At 34.5% G+C, this 19762-nt stretch overlaps 1 protein-coding gene across 2 annotated transcripts in view; it reads right to left on the minus strand.

Annotated features, from left to right (window-relative positions):
• Positions 1 to 19762, minus strand: part of LOC129748129 (centaurin-gamma-1A) — a 517098-nt gene that overhangs the window by 26647 nt on the left and 470689 nt on the right. For both annotated transcript variants that reach the window (XM_055742626.1, XM_055742625.1), the window contains exon 2: positions 5616 to 5848. In XM_055742626.1, the coding sequence (XP_055598601.1) occupies positions 5616 to 5848 (233 nt within the window). The remainder of the gene's footprint in view (positions 1 to 5615; positions 5849 to 19762) is intronic.

The following is a 19762-nucleotide window of genomic DNA, read 5'->3' on the forward strand; positions in this document are numbered from 1 at the left end:
AAATGTCAAAAATGTCAAAAATGTAAAAAATGTCAAAAATGTCAAAAATGTCAAAAATGTCAAAAACGTCAAAAATTTCAAAAATGTCAAAAATGTCAAAAATGTCAAAAAGAAGAAAGTTAAAAATATCAAAAATGCCTAAAATGAAAAAAAATGTCAAAAAAAACCAAAAATGTCAAAAATGACAAAAATGTCGAATATGTTTAAAATGTCAAAAATGTAAACAAATGTCGAAAATGTAAAAAATGCCAAAAATGTCTAAAATGTCAAAAATGTCAAAAAAGTCAAAAATGTCAAAAATGACAAAAATGTCCAAAATTTCAAAAATGTCAAAAAGAAGAAAGTTAAAAATGTCAAAAATGTCTAAAATGAAAAAAAAATGTCAAAAATATCAAAAATGTCAAAAATGACAAAAATGTCAAAAATGTCAGAAATGTCAAAAATGTCAGAAATGTCAAAAATGGCAAAAATGTCAAAAATTTCAAAAATGTCGAAAATGTCGAAAATGTTAAAAATGTCAAAATTATCAAAAATGTCAACATTATCAAAAATGTCAAAAATGTCAAAAATGTCAAAAATGTCAAAAATGTAAAAAATGTCAAAAATGTCAAAAATGTCAAAAATGTCAAAAATGTCAAAAATGTCAAAAATGTCAAAAATGTCAAAAATGTCAAAAATGTCAAAAATGTCAAAAATGTCAAAAATGTCAAAAATGTCAAAAATGTCAAAAATGTCAAAAATGACAAAAATGACAAAAATGACAAAAATGACAAAAATGACAAAAATGACAAAAATGACAAAAATGACAAAAATGACAAAATGACAAAAAAGACAAAAATGACAAAATGACCAAAAACGACCAAAAATGACAAAAATGACAAAAATGACAAAAATGACAAAAATGACAAAAATGACAAAAATGACAAAAATGACAAAAATGACAAAAATGACAAAAATGACAAAAATGACAAAAATGACAAAAATGACAAAAATGACAAAAATGACAAAAATGACAAAAATGACAAAAATGACAAAAAGACTAAATTGATATAAAAAAAAAATGACAAAATGACAAAATGACAAAAATGACAAAATGACAAAAATGACAAAAATGACAAAAATGACCAAAATGACAAAAATGACAATAATGTCAAAAATGTCAAAAATGTCAAAAATGTCAAAAATTTCAAAAATTTCGAAAATGTCGAAAATGTCGAAAATGTCGAAAATGTCAAAAATGTCAAAATAATCAAAAATGTCAAAATTATCAAAAATGTCAAAAATGTCAAAAATGTCAAAAATGACAAGAATGACAAAAAGGACAAAAATTACAAAAATTACAAAAATTACAAAAATGACAAAAATGACAGAAATGACAGAAATGACAAAAATGACACAAATGACAAAAATGACAAAAATGACAAAAATGACAAAAATGACAAAAATGAGAAAAATGACAAAAATGACAAAAATGACAAAAATGACAAAAATGACAAAAATGACAAAAATGATAAAAATGACAAAATGACAAAATGACAAAATGACAAAATGACAAAATGACAAAATGACAAAAAAGACAAAAAAGACAAAAAAGACAAAAATGACAAAATGACCAAAAACGACCAAAAATGACAAAAATGACAAAAATGACAAAAAGGACAAAAATGACAAAAATGACAAAATGACAAAAATGACAAAAATGACTAAATTGATATAAAAAAAAATAACAAAATGACAAAAATGACAAAATGACAAAAATGACAAAAATGTCAAAAATGTCAAAAATGTCAAAAATTTCAAAAATGTCGAAAATGTCGAAAATGTCGAAAATGTCAAAAATGTCAAAATTATCAAAAATGTCAAAAATGTCAAAAATGTTGAAAATGACAAAAATAACAAAAATGACAAAAATGTCAAAAATTTCAAAAATGTCGAAATTGTCAAAAATGTCAAATTGACAAAAAAGATTCAAAACAGAAATGCCAGAATTGATAAGATGATTGAAAAAACTGAAAAATAACAAAATTTCAAATAATTTCAAATATAAAAATTGTGAAATAAAATTACAAATGACTTCAAGTTAAAAACTTGAAAGTCTAAAACGTCAAAATTCTCAAAATGTGTTAAATATTAAAATTATTTAGATTTTTTTCAGAATATCAGAAAGGTAAAATTTAGAACAAATGTAAATTAAAACAATGTCAAAGTCCAAGAATGTCATAAATGGACAGTAGCTTGTGTGCCAGAAATGTAAACAAAGCTTAAAATGTAAATGGATTATTTTTAAGACAGTTAAAAATGTTCCCAAATATGCCAAATATGAGATCTGAAATACCAAATGTTAAACGTCGGTTATAAATGTCAAAATTGTGTATGGGGACCGATTGAATGTTATGTTTTCTCTAGCGGAATGCTGTTTTGCAGTCTTTTTTAAAACAAAAACGATTTTGGTTTTTATAAATCCAACGTTTCAATCCGTTTTCTTGTTGCCGAATTGACCTCAACAAGAAAACGAAACTTTTTAATCCCTGAAGAAGATCTAAAACGGATTGAAACGTTGGATTCATAAAAACAAAAATCGTGTTTGCTTTAAAAAAAAGACTGCAAGCCAGAATTCCCTTAGGAAAAATGTTAAAATTGTCATGAAAAATCGTAGTCGCACAATTAACATTGCATCATAGTTGATTTTGACAGTCTTTTTGAATCTCGAAATTCAAATCGAAGAGTAGATTTCTTAGAAATCACTCGTTTCTACCATTGAGTCATCACTACGCTCGACGGTTTTTTTCTTCTCGAGTCAAATCGAAGGCCATCAATTTGGATCTGCAAACTTTCGAGCAAAAAAAAAAACGTCGAGTGACAACAAAATGCCACAGCCTCCAACTCCAACCAAGATGAGCAACTCGACAAATATTTCACCAGAATTGACAATCGCACTGCAGCGCAAAATGTTAAATTCTCTCGAAGCCCCAAGTTCAACACCTGTCTGCCAAAGGAGGAATACGAAAAATGATGAAGGTTATTCCACCCACCCACTCACATACGGATCAAATTTCGCGCATCCATTAGTAATTCGAAACCGCCGAGCTGCCTCATCGTACCTCGGCCCGTTTTCAACTCTTGAGTGGGAACCTTCTTTGCCACAAGTTTTTTTTCTTTATTTTTTTGGGGTGGAAGGCCTCCAACAAATCTAATCTTGGCGCCGTTCTTGCCACTTGAGGACGACAACGGCGCGGCACCCACACGTCGTCGTTATTCCCAATTCGGACGAAACCATTCGATAGTTTTCTCGTTTGTTGTTTACCAACAATTAAGCTTGACCATTAGGAAATCGGTTAATGGGGAGCCGATTTGTTTCGTTTGCGAAAATTATTTCTGTCTCTCTTGAGCAAACAGAAGTAGAGAAATGTGCAAATTCAATTAACTGCTTCCAAGAAAATCAGATCATCGATTCAACGACCAGAGAAAGAGGCCAGAGTTGTTACCGACCGGGCGTTACATAAGATTCTTTCAGGAAACGCAAAGAACAAACTGGTCCGCGGGGTTGCATTTTCAAAAACCGTGCAAGCGGCGCTCAACCGATGAATGATTACGATTGTGCGGTGCGGTGATCAGAAATGCGCCTATACTAGTTAAACGTTCAGCTATTTTTAAAGAAACAAAAACAGAGGCGCCACACTTCAGCGACGGCTTCAAGCCATGTAGCTGCTTTGCCTTCCTAGTCGGGTGCTAAGCTGGAGTGGCTCCATCCATCTAAGACGAGGCATAGCTACTCGCGGTTTACCTCGAACGGTTCTACTCAAAGCGCCATGTGGGAGTCGTGAAGCGTAATCAATGAGGGTAAAAGTGAGCGCGCAAACTTCAAAGTTTCTTTGCTTCAGGTACAGGTACAGGTTTTTTGCTGCATCTAACAACTGATGAAATCACGTCACCTTGATTGACATGCACTAGGTGTGACGGCGAACTAAGTGACAGGCAACCTACGACAATTAGGGGGCGTAGGCGAAGTTTCTTGGCAGGCATCGGTATCATCGATCAGGTGATTGATACAGAAATAAATTGGTCATACACCCACAGGAAGATATTTTTGCAAAATTTCAATGTTTTCGTGCCAAAGATTTAATAGAACTGTCAACTGTCAACTCTCATCTCTCAACTCTCAATTATCAAATCAGAACTCTCAACTCTCAACTCTAAACTCTTAACCCTCAACTCTCAACTCTCAACTCTCAACTCTCAACTCCCAACTCTCAACGCTTAACTATCAACTCTCAACTCTCAACTCTCAACTCTCAACTCTCAACTCTCAACTCTCAACTCTCAACTCTCAACTCTCAACTCTCAACTCTCAACTCTCAACTCTCAACTTTTAACTCTAAACTCTAAACTCTCAACTCTCAACTCTCAACTCTCAACTCTCAACTCTCAACTCTCAACTCTCAACTCTCAACTCTCATCTCTCAACTCTCAACTCTTGACTCTAAACTCTAAACTCTCAACTCTCAACTCTCAACTCTCAATTCTCAACTCTCAATTCTCAACTCTCAACTCTCAACTCTCAAGTCTTAACTCTCAACTCTCAACTCTCAACTCTCAACTCTCAACTCTGAGCTCTTTGCTCCAATTTCCTACTAAATTAATTCTAAACTCTCAACTTTCAACTCACGAATCTCAAATCTCAACTCTCAATTCTCAGCTCTCAACTCTCTCAACTCTCAACTCGTCAAAAATATCAGAAAATTTCAAAACTGTTAAAAATTCCAAATTAACAAAAGTCGATATAAAAAATGTCAAAAATGTCAAAAATGTCAAAAATGTCAAAAATGTCAAAAATGTCAAATATGTCAAAACTGTCAAAAATGTCAAAAATGTCAAAAATGTCAAAAATGTCAAAAATGTCAAAAATGTCAAAAATGTCAAAAATGTCAAAAATGTCAAAAATGTCAAAAATGTCAAAAATGTCAAAAATGTCAAAAAAGTAAAAAAAGTCAAAAATGTCAAAAATGTCAAAAATGTCAAAAATGTCAAAAATTTCAAAAATGACAAAAATGTCAAAAATGTCAAAAATGTCAAAAATGTCAAAAATGTCAAAAATGTCAAAAATGTCAAAAATGTCAATAATGTCAAAAATGTCAGAAAGCTTAAAAATGTCAAAAATGACAAAAATTACAGAAATGACAAAAATGTCAAAAATATCAAAATGTCAAAAAAGTCAAAAATTTCAAAAATGTCAAAAATATCAAAAATGACAATACTAAAATTGTTTAAAAAAATTAAAATTAGAAAAATGTCAAAATATCAAAAAAAAAAAAAATTAAATATATGAGAAATATCAAAAATATTCAAAATTTTCCAAAATGACAAAAGTATACAAAATTTAAAAATTTTCAAAACTATAAAAATTGTTCAAAATATCTTTTAAACGTCAGAAATGTATAAAATTTCAGAAATTTCAGAAATGTCAAAAATGTCAATTTTGGCAGAAGTCCCATTTTCGGCATCTCCGTTCAACAATTTTGACATCAAGTCGGGGTGCAATTTAAGCGTCATATTCGATCTGTGGGTGTAGTTTCACAATAAAGTTAAAGTTGAAGCCTTTCGTATTCAATCCGTACCTGCATTTCCGGAGGTCCTCCCTCGTCCCGAATGAGCAGCAGGTAGCTTTGGTTGTCGATCTGGATCTCCTTCTTGAAGCGGCCCCCTTCCGGGGATTCCTCCTGCATGTACGACCCGGTCAGATACCGATGCACCAGGGCCGATTTGCCGGAACTTAAGCTTCCGACGACTCCGAGCCGAATGTCCGGCACCGACCTTGAAATGGTCCATTCCTGGCTGTTGACGAAGGAATCTGTGGATGAAGAAGAAGAGGAAAAAAATGAACGAAAATAAAATAACAAACGACTATCAAATTTGGGAAATTGAATAAAAGGATTTTCTCTTTTAGTTAGGATGGAAACAGGTTCTGAGGATTGGATCTCTGATTTGTTTCCCTCTTTGGAGGGCTCAAGGAAACTGTATCGAGGTGTTAATGAAGGAACATGGTGTGACTTTTGAAAGAATAATTTCATTATAGCTGGCACAGGGACCAGCCTGTCGGGAAACAAGTTTCATTAACACTTCTTTTCAAGTGTCAATCTCTTGAGACTTGCATATCAAAAAAGGCACGTCTGTCACACGTTTCGTATTTTTTCCAGTAACTTTCGAAAGGATTCCTTGTAAGCCAGCTTGTAGTTAATCAAAGTTAGATTATGTTTTGATGTGTTTTTATGTTCCCGGCATCCCTCTTGAAAGTGGACCAAAAGAAAACCATCAGAGGGAAATTAGGGATCAAGATGCTTGAAAAATTTGTCGCTCCCAGTCGGTGGTGTCCGAGAGGGTCCAAGCCAAGTGGTCAAGCGATGATTTGTTCTGGTTTTTGGTTCTTGGCGGGAGACGATGATGATGCTGGGTGACGTCTTGCTGGGAACAGAACAACCTAACTTACAGCTTCAAGCAACTTATGAGAGGGTGAATAATGGGAAAAAGTTGTTTTCTTGGCGTGCTGCCGGAGGAGTCGTAAAACAATAAACGGTCCCATATCGTTAGGTCGTAAAAGCGATTTCCGGGGAACCCGGCTTTCGGAATGTTTGGCCCCGAAAGTGTGCTATTTAAGTTTTATGGGTGCTGGCCATGTTCTGAAGCAGGAGGACTTTTGGCGAGATGTTTTGAAACATTGAACTCTAATCAGCTTCTTAAATGAAGAACAACTTCCGTACAAGTCTATTGACGTTTGAAAAAATGTCAAAAATGTAAAAAATGTCAAAAATGTCATAAATGTCAGTGGACATATGGTCAGAGATACCCGTCCATAAAACTTCAGCAGACCCCTGCTGAAACCAGAAAGAAGAAGAAGAAGAAGAAGTCATAAATGTCGAAAATGTCAAAAATGTCAAAAATATCAAAAATACAAAAATGTTAAAAATGTCAAAAATGTCAAAAATGTCAAAAATGTTGAAAATGTCAAAAATGTCAAAATTGTCAAAATTGTCAAAATTGTCAAAATTGTCAAAAATGTCAAAAATGTCAAAAATGTCAAAATTGTCAAAAATGTCAAAAATGTCAAAAATGTCAAAAATGTCAAAAATGTCAAAAATGTCAAAAATGTCAAAAATGTCAAAAATGTCAAAAATGTCAAAAATGTCCAAAATGTCAAAAATGTCAAAAATGTCAAAAATGTCAAAAATGACAAAAATGTCAAAAATTTCAAAAATTTCAAAAATGTCAAAAATGTCAAAAATATCAAAAATATCAAAAATGTTAAAAATGTCAAAAATGTCAAAAATGTCAAAAATGTCAAAAATGTCAAAAATGTCAAAAATGTCAAAAATGTCAAAAATGTCAAAAATGTCAAAAATGTCAAAAATGTCAAAAATGTCAAAAATGTCAAAAATGTCAAAAATGTCAAAATTATCAAAATTGTTGAAAATGTCAAAAATGTCAAAAATGTCAAAATATCAAAAATGTCAAAAAATGATAAAAATGTTAAAAATGTCAAGAATGTCAAAAATGTCAAAAATGTCAAAAATGTCAAAAATGTCAAAAATGTCAAAAATGTCAAAAAAGTAAAAAAGTCAAAAATGTCAAAAATTTCAAAAATTTCAAAAATGTCAAAATGTCAAAAATTTTAAAAATGTCAAAAATGTCAAAAATATCAAAAATATCAAAAATATCAAAAATGTCAAAAATGTTAAAAATGTCAAAAATGTCAAAAATATCAAAAATGTCAAAAAGGTCAAAAATGTCAAAAATGTCAAAATTGTCAAAAATGTCAAAAATGTTAAAAATGTCAAAAATGTCAAAAATGTCAAAAATGTCAAAAATGTCAAAAATGTCAAAAATGTCAAAAATGTCAAAAATGTCAAAAATGTCAAAAAGTCGAAAATGTCAAAAATATCAAGAATGTCAAAAATGTCAAAAATGTCAAAAATGTCAAAAATGTCAAAAATGTCAAAAATGTCAAAAATGTCAAAAATGTCAAAAATGTCAAAAATGTCAAAAATGTCAAAAATGTCAAAAATGTCAAAAATGTCAAAAATGTCAAAAATGTCAAAAATGTCAAAAATGTCAAAAATGTCAAAAATGTCAAAAATGTCAAAAATGTCAAAAATGTCAAAAATGTCAAAAATGTCAAAAATGCCGAAAATGTCAAAAGTGTCAAAAGTGTCAACATATCAAACATGTCAAAAATGTCAAAAATGTCAAAAATGTCAAAAATGTCAAAAATGTCAAAAATGTCAAAAATGTCAAAAATGTCAAAAATGTCAAAAATGTCAAAAATGTCAAAAATGTCAAAAATGTCAAAAATGTCAAAAATGTAAAAAATGTCAAAAATGTCAAAAATAACAGCAATGCAAAAAAGTCAAATATTTCAAAAAATTCAAATTTGGAAAAATGTCAAAAATCTCAAAAATAATAAGAAATAAACTTTTTCAATCAATAAAAATGCAAGGAAATCAGTGCTTTTGCACTGTGGTTAGCCACTTAACTATTTGTTGCATCCTGCCGTACGATTCTTATTGTTCAAGTTGTGGTTGGGCTATTGAATTAAGTCCAAAACATTTTACCGATGCTAAGCTGTGCAATTTTGTCTTCCAAAGTACACGATTCTCCGAACCGATAAAAAAACAGAACAATTTGAAAATAAAACTTAACTGTCCACTTTTATTTCGGCATCAGCGACTTGCGGAAAAGCCATTTCGCGCTATTTCCAAGTGCCAATTAACAACAGGGCACTCGCGAAAGATGATCATCATCGGCCATAGAGCACCGAAAGACTCTCAGCAGCTAACCAGATTAACATTCCGAACTCAGTGCCTTTCTTCAGTCTGTCTTCGGCCTGAGTCGGCCGCATGCAAATTCGTGGCATTTCTCGCGGCCCGTGAGTTTGTTAATGGCCGGCACGCGGCCGAATGAGACATCTGCTGATGAAATCAGCTGCAATTGTTGTTGCTAGAAAACCTACAGATTACCGTAGCAGCGCTGGAATTCCAAACTGGATCACCGATAGTTTTGCATTCCGACCGACCGAAAGACCATCACGCATCACGCATAAATCTGAACGACTCAAGGAATCGAATCATCACCACACAATTATCGCCCTGCACAAGTCTTAGTTAGTTACTATTTCGAATGGAAAAGTAACCAGCTAACGGTCTGAATAATTGAAACAAGCAATTTCTGTTTGAGTCCATAGTTGTTCGACTTTTAGTTTTCTTTCTTCCACGAATGGAGAACGAATGAACGAATTCCTATACCTATACCATGCACCACACGATTTGCGCTATTGATTTTCTTCTATTTCTGTATCAATGATTGTGTTTCGTTGTCGGAAGAGTCCGGCAATTGCATAACCGCTGAAGCGGAGAAAGAGCATTACGGTTGTTTTTTCTGCGATTTGGGCTCTGTTGTACAAGAGAAATGTCATAATGGCAAGTATACGTCACTAAACGCAGTGTAAATCGAAGGATTTAAAAGCGAAATCAATTCTCCCGTTTTCGTTGTTCCAACTTGTTCGAAGATTGTTCAACAACTTATTACCGGAAACAACCGAATCGAGAGGTGGAACAATCGAAAGTGTGTTTGTGAGATTCCAACCAAAAAATGAATAATTCAATTCGCAACAGCCGATGGTTCAATAATCATCATTGTCAGTAACTGAGTCACTCAGTTTTTGGCTCAGCAAGGTTGTTAAACTACTTTGGCAGTGTATGGTCAGTATGATGGCCTCAAGATTGATTCGTACAGATTATTGCGTAAGGTCCATACCTTGTCAACCGTGAAGTTGATTTGTAAGGTATTACTAGAACGACTAAGCTTTGCAACTACTGAAACAATTTTGGTTAAGTGTTAGGTGTGGTTATTATAGCGACTGGTAACCAAATTTAGTATTGACTGTTTCTAAGAGAATATTGCAAGTATTTTTATAAAACCATAAGACATTTACTGCTAAAATTTTTACAACAAATTATAAACATAAAATTTGAGCTTAAAAATGGTATACTTTACAAGTATTCTAGAGATTTGCACTCACAAATCAAAATCTACTCCAATAATGAACTTCCTTGGAGGTGGAATTATCGGCATAACGTTCTATGCCGGACCGGCATTAACAAGCTTTCTAATAGCTGACATTGTCCTCAATGTGGAACCACTTGAAATGTTGATTGACATATGTTAATTTATATGTTATTTTTTGGATTCCTATGGCGACCGTCAAAAATGTATTGAACGTTCACTGATAAAAAAAAAAATGTCTTTAAAGTGTTAATACAATTTAATAATGAAATTGTATTCCACAAAGTTCAACACAATACTCAAACATGATAGATTCGTAAAATTTGGTTCAGTGGAGATATGGAATGCTGAATTTCTCGTTATCACGGCCAAGTTTTTTTTTCGCGGTCCTTAAAGTGTTAATCCAACCTCTAACAATTGACAACCCCATATCTTCGGTTCATACGTCTGATTAGTGTCCAAACTGCCCAGGAAAGGCGCAATATTGACGTAAAACCCAATCCCAACGCCTGCACGTTTTTATTTAAAGAAAAAAAACGAGGTTAAACAAAAAATGAAGTAGGTTACGCAGGCACACTTCACAAGAAGGTTTTCAGCGCAAGCTGCTTTCTTCGGTTGTTGTTCTCGTTATTGGTGTTCTGAGTTTTCGCTCGAAAAATTTAGAATTCCATGCGCGGCGCGCACCCAAAACAAGGATAAAAAATGGGAATTTAAAAAGCTGCACACATTTTCGGTCCCGCCGCGTGCTTCGGGCCTCATAAGAAGGTGTAGGGATCTTGGAACAAAACAAAAATTATAAAAAAAAAAAAGAAGCTCGAAAAGGTATAGTTCGTCGTGTGCCACCATCACCACCAACACCCGACGAAAAAAATAACAACCGAAAGACGAAGACGTTCTTGGTTGTCGTTTTCGTCAACATTCGGGTCTAAAAGGGCTTTGTGCTCTAGATTAGGCTTACTTATTTCTTCGGGGAAAGTGCGTGCGCGCCCGTTGATGTGTAGGAGAAAGAGCCGTTGCTAAATCGGTTCCATTGTTTGTGCAGCAACGAGCAAAACTTTGCGCAGCTGGTGTTTGGTTAAGGCTGAATCGGGTGAAAGGGAGAGCCTTCTTCAGGTAGAGCACGAGTGTGGGATGCTGCGCACCCGAAATCTTATCGTTTGCTTTCGGATCGGTCTCGGCCTCGGCTATCGATTCCCGTTTCTTCGACCGAACATGTGTAGACGTGTAGATGAGATCACTGATTGGCCTACCGTTTGTTTGCCGAAGCCATAAGGATCAATTCGGATTTGTGCAATGTTTGTTCTAGATACTCTCTGCTTTACGAATGAGAGAAACTTTGTCGGAAATTTCAAATGCGCGACAACCAGCCGGACGGAGAAATTTATGTGCTCTTTGTTCCGGTGGTCCAGATTTGTGTCCGGTATGTCCGAACTTTCAATTCATCTGGAAGGCGACGACGGGAAAATAGAACACAATGTACGCTTAATTAAGGTGAGAATCGTACGGCTGCACCGGAAGAAACCGGAACAAAAGTTGCAGTTGCAGCTTTTCTGCACAATCATTCTCTGTTTCGTACAGACAAACGGCTAGAAGAAAAACGTTGATTTGCTTCCGGATTTGTTTCGCTTCCGTGAGTTGACGAAGGTCACTTCTAACTAACTTGGTCTGATAAGCCCTTTACCTGGGAAAAATTAAAAAAAAAACCAACTATTTTTTAAACATCACTAAATTTTCCTATTGGAAAACAATTTAGCCGCCCAAATCAAAACCAACGGCCCAAGAGTGATTAATGGTAAAATAAGAACCGAATCCGGTTGATTTGGTCTGTCCATCATTTTATGTCGCATCTTCTGTCGGCACTAGAAATGAAAAAAAAAATGAAAGGAAATACAAATTACTCAGCCAGTTTGTCAGCGCAAAGGTCATCCTGCAAAGCAAACATCTACGCATGGTACTGACCAAATGGAATTGAGCAAAAAAAAAATCCGCATTCAGTCGCTTCTGTCTGGCTCTGACTCCGTCCATGATGTAGCAGGGTCGTCAATCTCCGGAGCCTGAGAGACCTCGATGATTGATGCTAGACCTCCTCTAATTTGCTTCGCTCCAGAAACAATACTGCACCAAACAGGAAACACTACATAAGAATAGAACGCCTGGAAAACAACCAAGCATCAACAGCTAGGCAGTCGGTGCCTGCAAGCATCTTCTCTACTCTCTATGCGTCGTTTCCTTGATTGATGACGACGCCTTTATGCCCGAACGTCATCCCGGGAACGACCCACCAGTGCACTGCAGTGTGCAAACATAACCTCAAATCGACATCTTCCGGGGGAAAACCACCTCACCGCATCGTCTTCTTTCCTCATTCGTAGCTACCTCAAGATTGATTGCATGTAAATTAACACCATTTACACCGTCGCGTCGTCGTCCCTTTCCCTAGATTCGGGACTCCAGCGCATCCGTGAGACTCCTGTCGCAACCCATATGCTAGCAGCAGCCGAATTTGAAAGCTTCATTTTCTTCCCGCCACGGCCGGGCACCTCAAATTAGTCAACCTCTAATCCCGGTATTAATCACAAAGTCATTTGTCTTTGACCGAAGAAATCCTTCCAAGGCGCCAGTAATCCTTTCTGACAAATTAGTTGGGCTGGGTTCCGAAAAATCTACAACTATAGTCAGCGGAGCCCGAAATTTTTTGCCTTCTACACGCGAAGAAGTGTGACATTCCGTTTAGCAAATCTTAATACTATACCATGTTGATAGGTTGATAGGTAGGCAGAATGGTTTTATTTTCGAAGCCCAAAAATAGACCATCTTTGGTGTGGCATGGTGGCGTGATTGACAAACAACATCGTTGCCGTGCAGCACGAGAAATGGTTACATGACGATACCACCACGGGTTAAATGAAAACATTTTATTTTCTTGTGGCATTTGATTACGAAACATTTGCTTTTTAATAGACCGACAATCATTGCAATTTAAGTATACATTTTTCTAAATTTTACGGATTAAATTTTTCCGAAAAACAGGGAGAAACAGTTAACATGCATTAATTTGGAAATGGTTTACCAGATCTTCGAAAGATGAGCATTTTTTAGCTTCAATTATAGTCGTTTAACCATCTCTATGGCATTCTCGATTTTATATCAACGTTGGAGTTGGCGGACGTAATTGAAAAATTTTTTCGGTACAACTGATTTCGATGTTTACTCTTAGGCTCGAACTCGCGAACATCGGCTCAGGAGGCAACTGACTTGCTAACTGAGCTATATCACAAGCCCGAAAGATGAGCAGTGTATTGCTTAAATCGCACTGTTCTCATTTTCGTTGTTTACGTTTCCGAAAGCACAACACTTTCAACGAAATGAAAGAAGTAGCGATCTGGTAACTCTGCACATAAGTGACTTTTTTCTCCTCTTTCTATCATACTTGATAACAATAACAGCTACATCAATCTTCTTCTTAGCGTAACAGCAGATTTGTTTGCACTGGCTCTCACCGTTGTGCGGTCTTCATCACTCTCACACAGTTGAGTAAGTGCGTTTGGCAAAACAAAATTTGCACTGAAGAGCCTTTTTCCGAGCGTCTCTGAGGAGAAATGCCAACCAGAAACTCTAGCCGGTGGGCCTTTCTTGGCGTCTTAAAAGCACATCAACCCTATAAATAATGGATGAATTTTAATACGTGAGTTTAGTGATTGCCCATACAGAACAATTATGTTATTTAAATTCGAATAACACAACTGAATAACTCTGAGGAGAAATGCCAACAAGAAGCCCTTGTCGGAGGGCCTTCCTTGGCGTCTTAAAAACACTTTTACCCTGTTATGCATGAATTTTAATAAATTAGTATAGCGATTGCATTTACAGTACAATTATTTTATTTTGATTATAATATCACAACTGAATAGGATTAAAGACAAATTAGTGAATTCTCAGGAGGATATTCATGAAATCTGAAAAAGTGATAGAATATCTAAATCTGTTGAAGATACAACAGTTTTCCCAAAAATACTTTAAAAACATCAAATTCATCTTATCATTTTTTTTTGCATATTGAAATTTTTACTCTATAAATAATGTCAGCCAGCATGGATGGCATTTCTCTCTCGTGATGCTTCAAAAAAATATTGAAATTTTTACTCTATAAATAATGTCAGCCAGCATGGATGGCATTTCTCCCTCGTGATGCTTCAAAAATGCACCTCAGTGTAATTTGAGCATCTTTTCTAGCTCTAATCTGATACAATTTGAAGAGCAATGAAGACTACACGCTCCTTTATTTTAACTCAAAATAAAGTATGACCGAGGTTCAAAACATAGTTCGATTCTATGAACTTAAAGTTAAGTACCCTTTTTCCTCCTTGCGATGGTTGAAAACGGATTTTGAACTGCGAACTATTTTTTCTTCCTTCGGCGAGGGAGCAAAGCTAAGTTCGACCGTGTGAATTACAAATTGATCTCTCTTTGTTGGACTGAAAACATTTAGCGAGTTCACTTCGAACCGGGACAGCAATCAACGAACCCGTCGCAAAAAGGGTTAAAGCACCCCCCCATGAGGGTATTCTACTCTACACTCAAAATTTGTGATTCCTAATCAAATTTTGATGGTGGAGTAGTAAGGTTGTTGGAAATCTTGACTCAGAACTGATGTCAAAACCTAGAAAACTAATCCCAGGTTCAGAATTCAGCTACAATTTTTTTAAATTTCAAAATTCATTTCTCAGTTCTAAAATTTAAATAAGATTTAACTCATTTCACAAATTGTGGTTCCTTATAATTAAAATCGAAATTATATATATTTTTTCATATTTCGAAATAAGTTTCCACATCAGGATTTTTAATTTTCGGTTTGAATTGAAATGAGAAGCTATGTTTGAATCTTCGTTTAAATCTTGCTTTACATTTCCTTCAAAAACTGACACATGGATTTTCGTAAATCATACGCACTTTTTACATTTAGTTAATATTTTTTCGGATATGAAAAAAACTTAGAAATCATATATAAAATTCAAACATAACAAATGCCTAATCAATGTAACCCAAAACATCAGAATTATAATTATTGATTCATGATTGAGGCTCTGAAACTTTCTTCAATTCTTGTCTCATATTTCTTAATCCAGAAAACGTTCTTATGTATACATCAAAAATCGTTTTAAAATTCCGAAACAGATTGAAAATTCAAAATTTGAATTCAGGTTTAACATTCAAATTCAGATTCAGCTCGTAAATGAGTTTTACAATCAAAATAAAATTATCAAGATGACTTTTTCGGTAAGGAATTTAAATTTAAAATTCTGATTGTTAGTTCGATTTTAAAATTTAACCAAAGTCAGTTCGTTTGCATAATTCAGCCGAAATTGACAAAAATTAAGTAGAAATTGAGTTCGTTTTGCAAGTTTTGTCTTATGAAAAACTTATTTAAAAAAACCATCCAGATTAATTGATTGTTAAAAGTAATTGATGATAAAGACACAAGTATCTTCTCTTAAAGTAATTGAAGGGAATTCCATAGGGTTTCGCATATTGTTCAATGTTATTAATAGTGCAGTTTTTTTCAAGAACCAAATTTCAAATTAAAATTTTCAACTTGAATAGAGATTGCATAAATCCGATTTGAACATTAAAATTTTTATCTTTTTTTTAATTTTGAAAATTGGTTTTTTTCAGAAATTTTTAGGAATTTAAGGCTTTCATAAAAAAAACTTATTGTAAGTTTCAAATCAAATAAGCTAAATGAAGCTGGTCAGATTACCCGGTTTTACCCCCGAACTTGCCCGGAAATTTGATAACAGAAATTGGGAGAGGTTCCGCCGGGCCGGTTGCCCAATTTTTTTTGAAAATATCCGGATTCATTCTTTTTTTTTGGTAAATTAAACAAAAATTCAAATTCCATCATTATACTTTTAAATTTTGTCGCCCAAAAATGAAATTTTTCAACCAAGATTTAATAAAATAAACAAAAACGGTTTTTTTGGGAGCCTGAAATACAATTCAAAATCTGGTTAAGTTTTTCTATGAAAAAATAATGTTTAAAATGTTTTTTTTTCTTGATTTTTGTTAAATAGCTTCTGGATTTTGGTCAAATATTCCCGGATATTGCTCGGATTTAGTTTAAAAATTTGGAAAAAGAATGAGCGAGTTTTACAAAATTTTAAATAAAATAGTCCAGATTTGCCCGACCCGGACACGTGCGGGAGAACTTCCGGTAATCTTAACCTAATAACCAGATTATGATGCAAATTGAAAGATTTTAACGATCGATGAAAGAAAGTTTCTTATTTTATTACTAAAGGATTCTTTATACAAACCCGATCATCATTTGAAAGATTTTACTATGGGTTTTCATAAGTTTCTATTTAAAACAAAAAATTATTTATGTAAAAGAACTTTAAATTGATTATTCACAGTATTTAAAAATAATATTTTTAATTTTTGTTAATCATACATTGTTTGAGCAAAAATATCATAGAAAATAGGACCCCAAATCAGTTTTTGAATGAAGACTTGTAGCTCAGAATAGGTAGAACAAATCTCCCATTTTCATTAAGTTCGAATGTCTTGCACAATTGCTTTAAATTTAAACTTAACCGTTATTTGCGAGGAATTTATAATTAATGTTTTTCTAAATTGATTTGAAGACTTTACAAAAAAAATATTCCTGAATTTTATCCGAAAAATATCAGAGCAAATGCCGGGAATTATTAAAATTTAAAAAAATTACGAAAAACTTGAAGAGAACATTGAAAATCCAGAGTAATTTATAAAAACGGGAAATCTAGAGTGCTCACTTTAGAAGCATAAGTATGAGAATGAATAAAAAAAAATTGTTAGCTTTTTGATCATTACCGAAATTTGCGACAATCAATTTATAAAAAAATGTTTTCAATACAATACGATTGTTTTCAATACAAATAGAGATTCAATTTATTGACATTTTCAAGTCTTGTGGTGTTTTTTTTAATTTCATGGTTTTCTTAAGTTGAGATCTTTGTTGAAACTTGTAAACTCATCTGATTTTTGTTAATGTTTGCTGATTAGGCTGGAACAAATATAAATAAATTTCTTCTTTAATCGCCACCCCCCCCCCCCTTCGAAATTTCCAAAAAACCCGAAGGGGGAAATTAATAAAGTTTGAAATAATTTATGTAAATTTCGATAAAAAATTCCCATATCTGAAAGATTACAAATTACAAAAAACAAATTTAGTAAGATGGAAGTTATTTAACCTTTTGTTTTCTTGATTTGATTGAATTATTCGATAAAAAATTACTTGAATTATAAGTTTTGACAAAAGAGGAAATTGATATTTAAATTTAAATAAAATTAATATTTTGAATTAAAAGTTCAATAATTTCTTGTTTGGCTCTGATTGTTACTGTGTTTCTCAAGTTTGTATAAGAATTGCACTTATAGTTTGTTTCACAAATATTGATTTAGAGATAATAGTTTAATTTGAGACACTGAAACATATATAGTCCCAAAGGCACAATTAGATAACCCTACTATTAAATGGAATATAATATGGTAAAATTTAAACTCTTCTTTCGTTTTTTTTTCTGAAGACAGAACCAGGCTTTTTGTTTTATGCAATGATTTGATTCCGAATAGAGAAAAGTTATCCGCCTACAATACTCGAAGATTAAATACCACCATCTGATTTCAGGGTTCGAATCAATTTATATGTCCTTATCTCCAAAGAATTTAAATTTACTTCTTTTGGTTTTTTTTTAATTTTGAATTTTAAGCCTAAAATCTTAGGGGCCGCCCCCCCGCCCCTTTTATTCGGTCCTGATTATAGCCCTTTGGCTCTAAGGGGCTCATATTATGTATGACGTTTTCTAGTCTAAATAGTGTTTTTGAAACATTCGAATAAGAGGTTATGGAAAAAATGGCTTATCTGCGATGCGCTGTCCGATTAGATACTGTCCTTCAAAATCGAAAGCATATGTATGCTGTCATATTTTCTTCGGATTACGCGTCCGTTCTGATAAGAGATATAAAGATTTGACCCCACCTTTGCATATTGAACGTACAATGAACTTCATTGATAAGAAACGTCATATCGAAACACCGCATCCAACCTTGAAATGGGTTGCTTATTGCGTTGTCTGGGCTTAAGCCGCTTTCCGAAAATGTCCAACAACGCACAACTGTTCCATGACCCAGTATCGTGAATTGATAGCCTCCGATGGGAACACAGCTGATGATGGGTCGTCGGAGTCATTGAAATGCTGTGAAACATTCCAATGCCGTCACTTGCCTTGGCCGAAACAAAATAAAGCACTCTGCTGCTGATATCATTTCACGCCCCCAAGTTCACATCACACCCCGAAAACGACCAGAGTTCATCATTCGTTGAACCAAAATACGAACGAAAAAAAATACTCGTCTAAGCTGCGTTGAAAAACGGTGCAAGGTTGGCGATTCACGCGAACGAGTGCATCACCCGAGCATTGCTCAGCTCAACCGAACGAACCTAACAAAAAAAAAACGAAACAAGAACCAATAAACTACCGTGTCAAATAACCTGACAAACAAATTACTCGCGCGTCTATCATTGTTTAGGAGTTCGTTGTTGCCATTGTGAAGCAATGCCGAGCTGATGTTGGTTCTGTTCGCTCTTCACTCGTTGCTGCAGAATCGTGTTCACGGCTCATCATCGCATCCCATTATCGCGGTTAATAGTTGTTCTAGCTTAAGCTCTAGGTTTCGAAACCTGCGTCTCGTCGACAACTTCGAAGATAAACATCTCACTGAAGAGAGCGATTCTTGGTAGAGTGCATGCCTATTTCTAGTGCAGGAAGATGTCTCTCGGTAGCAACTTTGATTGATTCGCTACACGGTCTGTGAATTGTCTTTCACCGGGGCAATAATCCCGTGGTGTTACTTGAGAGACTATCACGCTGTGCTCACTTCAACGTTAAGAGGTATCGAAGAGAACAAAAACCCACGCCATTCGATTTGTCAAAAATCGTAAAAATCAACTGGTGGTACCGGTCTAAAAATGTGAATCAAGAAAAAAACTGGTCCAACCTGCCAATTAATTGCTACTAACGCCTCGCCTTCTTCAGATTGCTCTACAATTTATGACTCGTTTTGTGAACCGTTCTCAAAACCAAGCTCAATTTGGGCGAAATGTCAGCCGCTTAAGGCTTCAAGGTCACATCGGATGATGATATTTTGAGGCGACCGAACATGTTATCCCGACTGTGGTCGGATAATCATCGAAAACAGAAGCAGTAGCAGACCAAGGAATGGCAAAAACGAGATGGATGACTTTTCAATCAGTTCCCTACTGTCACATCCCTTCAGGGAGCCTGAGGGATAAGCTGACCTTTGCCACGGCTGGATCGATCAATCAATACCAGACACCCTTGCATCAGTGAACGCCTGAGTGAGTAAGAGCTCGATTGTCATGGTAGAACGCGCGTTCTCGGTGCCTCAAATTCCTATCGGGGAATATTTTCACGTTCGGAAATCAGTATAAACATTTCCTTCAAGCTGTCGCTTCCCTACCACACTTGCTGATTCCGGATGAATTCCTCAGAAGGTGGAAAGTGCGAAAGTCGGAAAAGCAAACGTCATTCAATTTAAGTTTTTTTTATAAAAGAAATTCTACCTACAAGATCGAAAGTCAAAAAGAACGATAAAATCGATACTGCTTGTTAACCGTATTGGCCGCATACGACTTTTTAAATGCCTT

This window comes from Uranotaenia lowii, chromosome 2 (genome assembly GCF_029784155.1).
Source record: "Uranotaenia lowii strain MFRU-FL chromosome 2, ASM2978415v1, whole genome shotgun sequence".
NCBI classification, from domain to species: Eukaryota; Metazoa; Arthropoda; class Insecta; order Diptera; family Culicidae; genus Uranotaenia; species Uranotaenia lowii.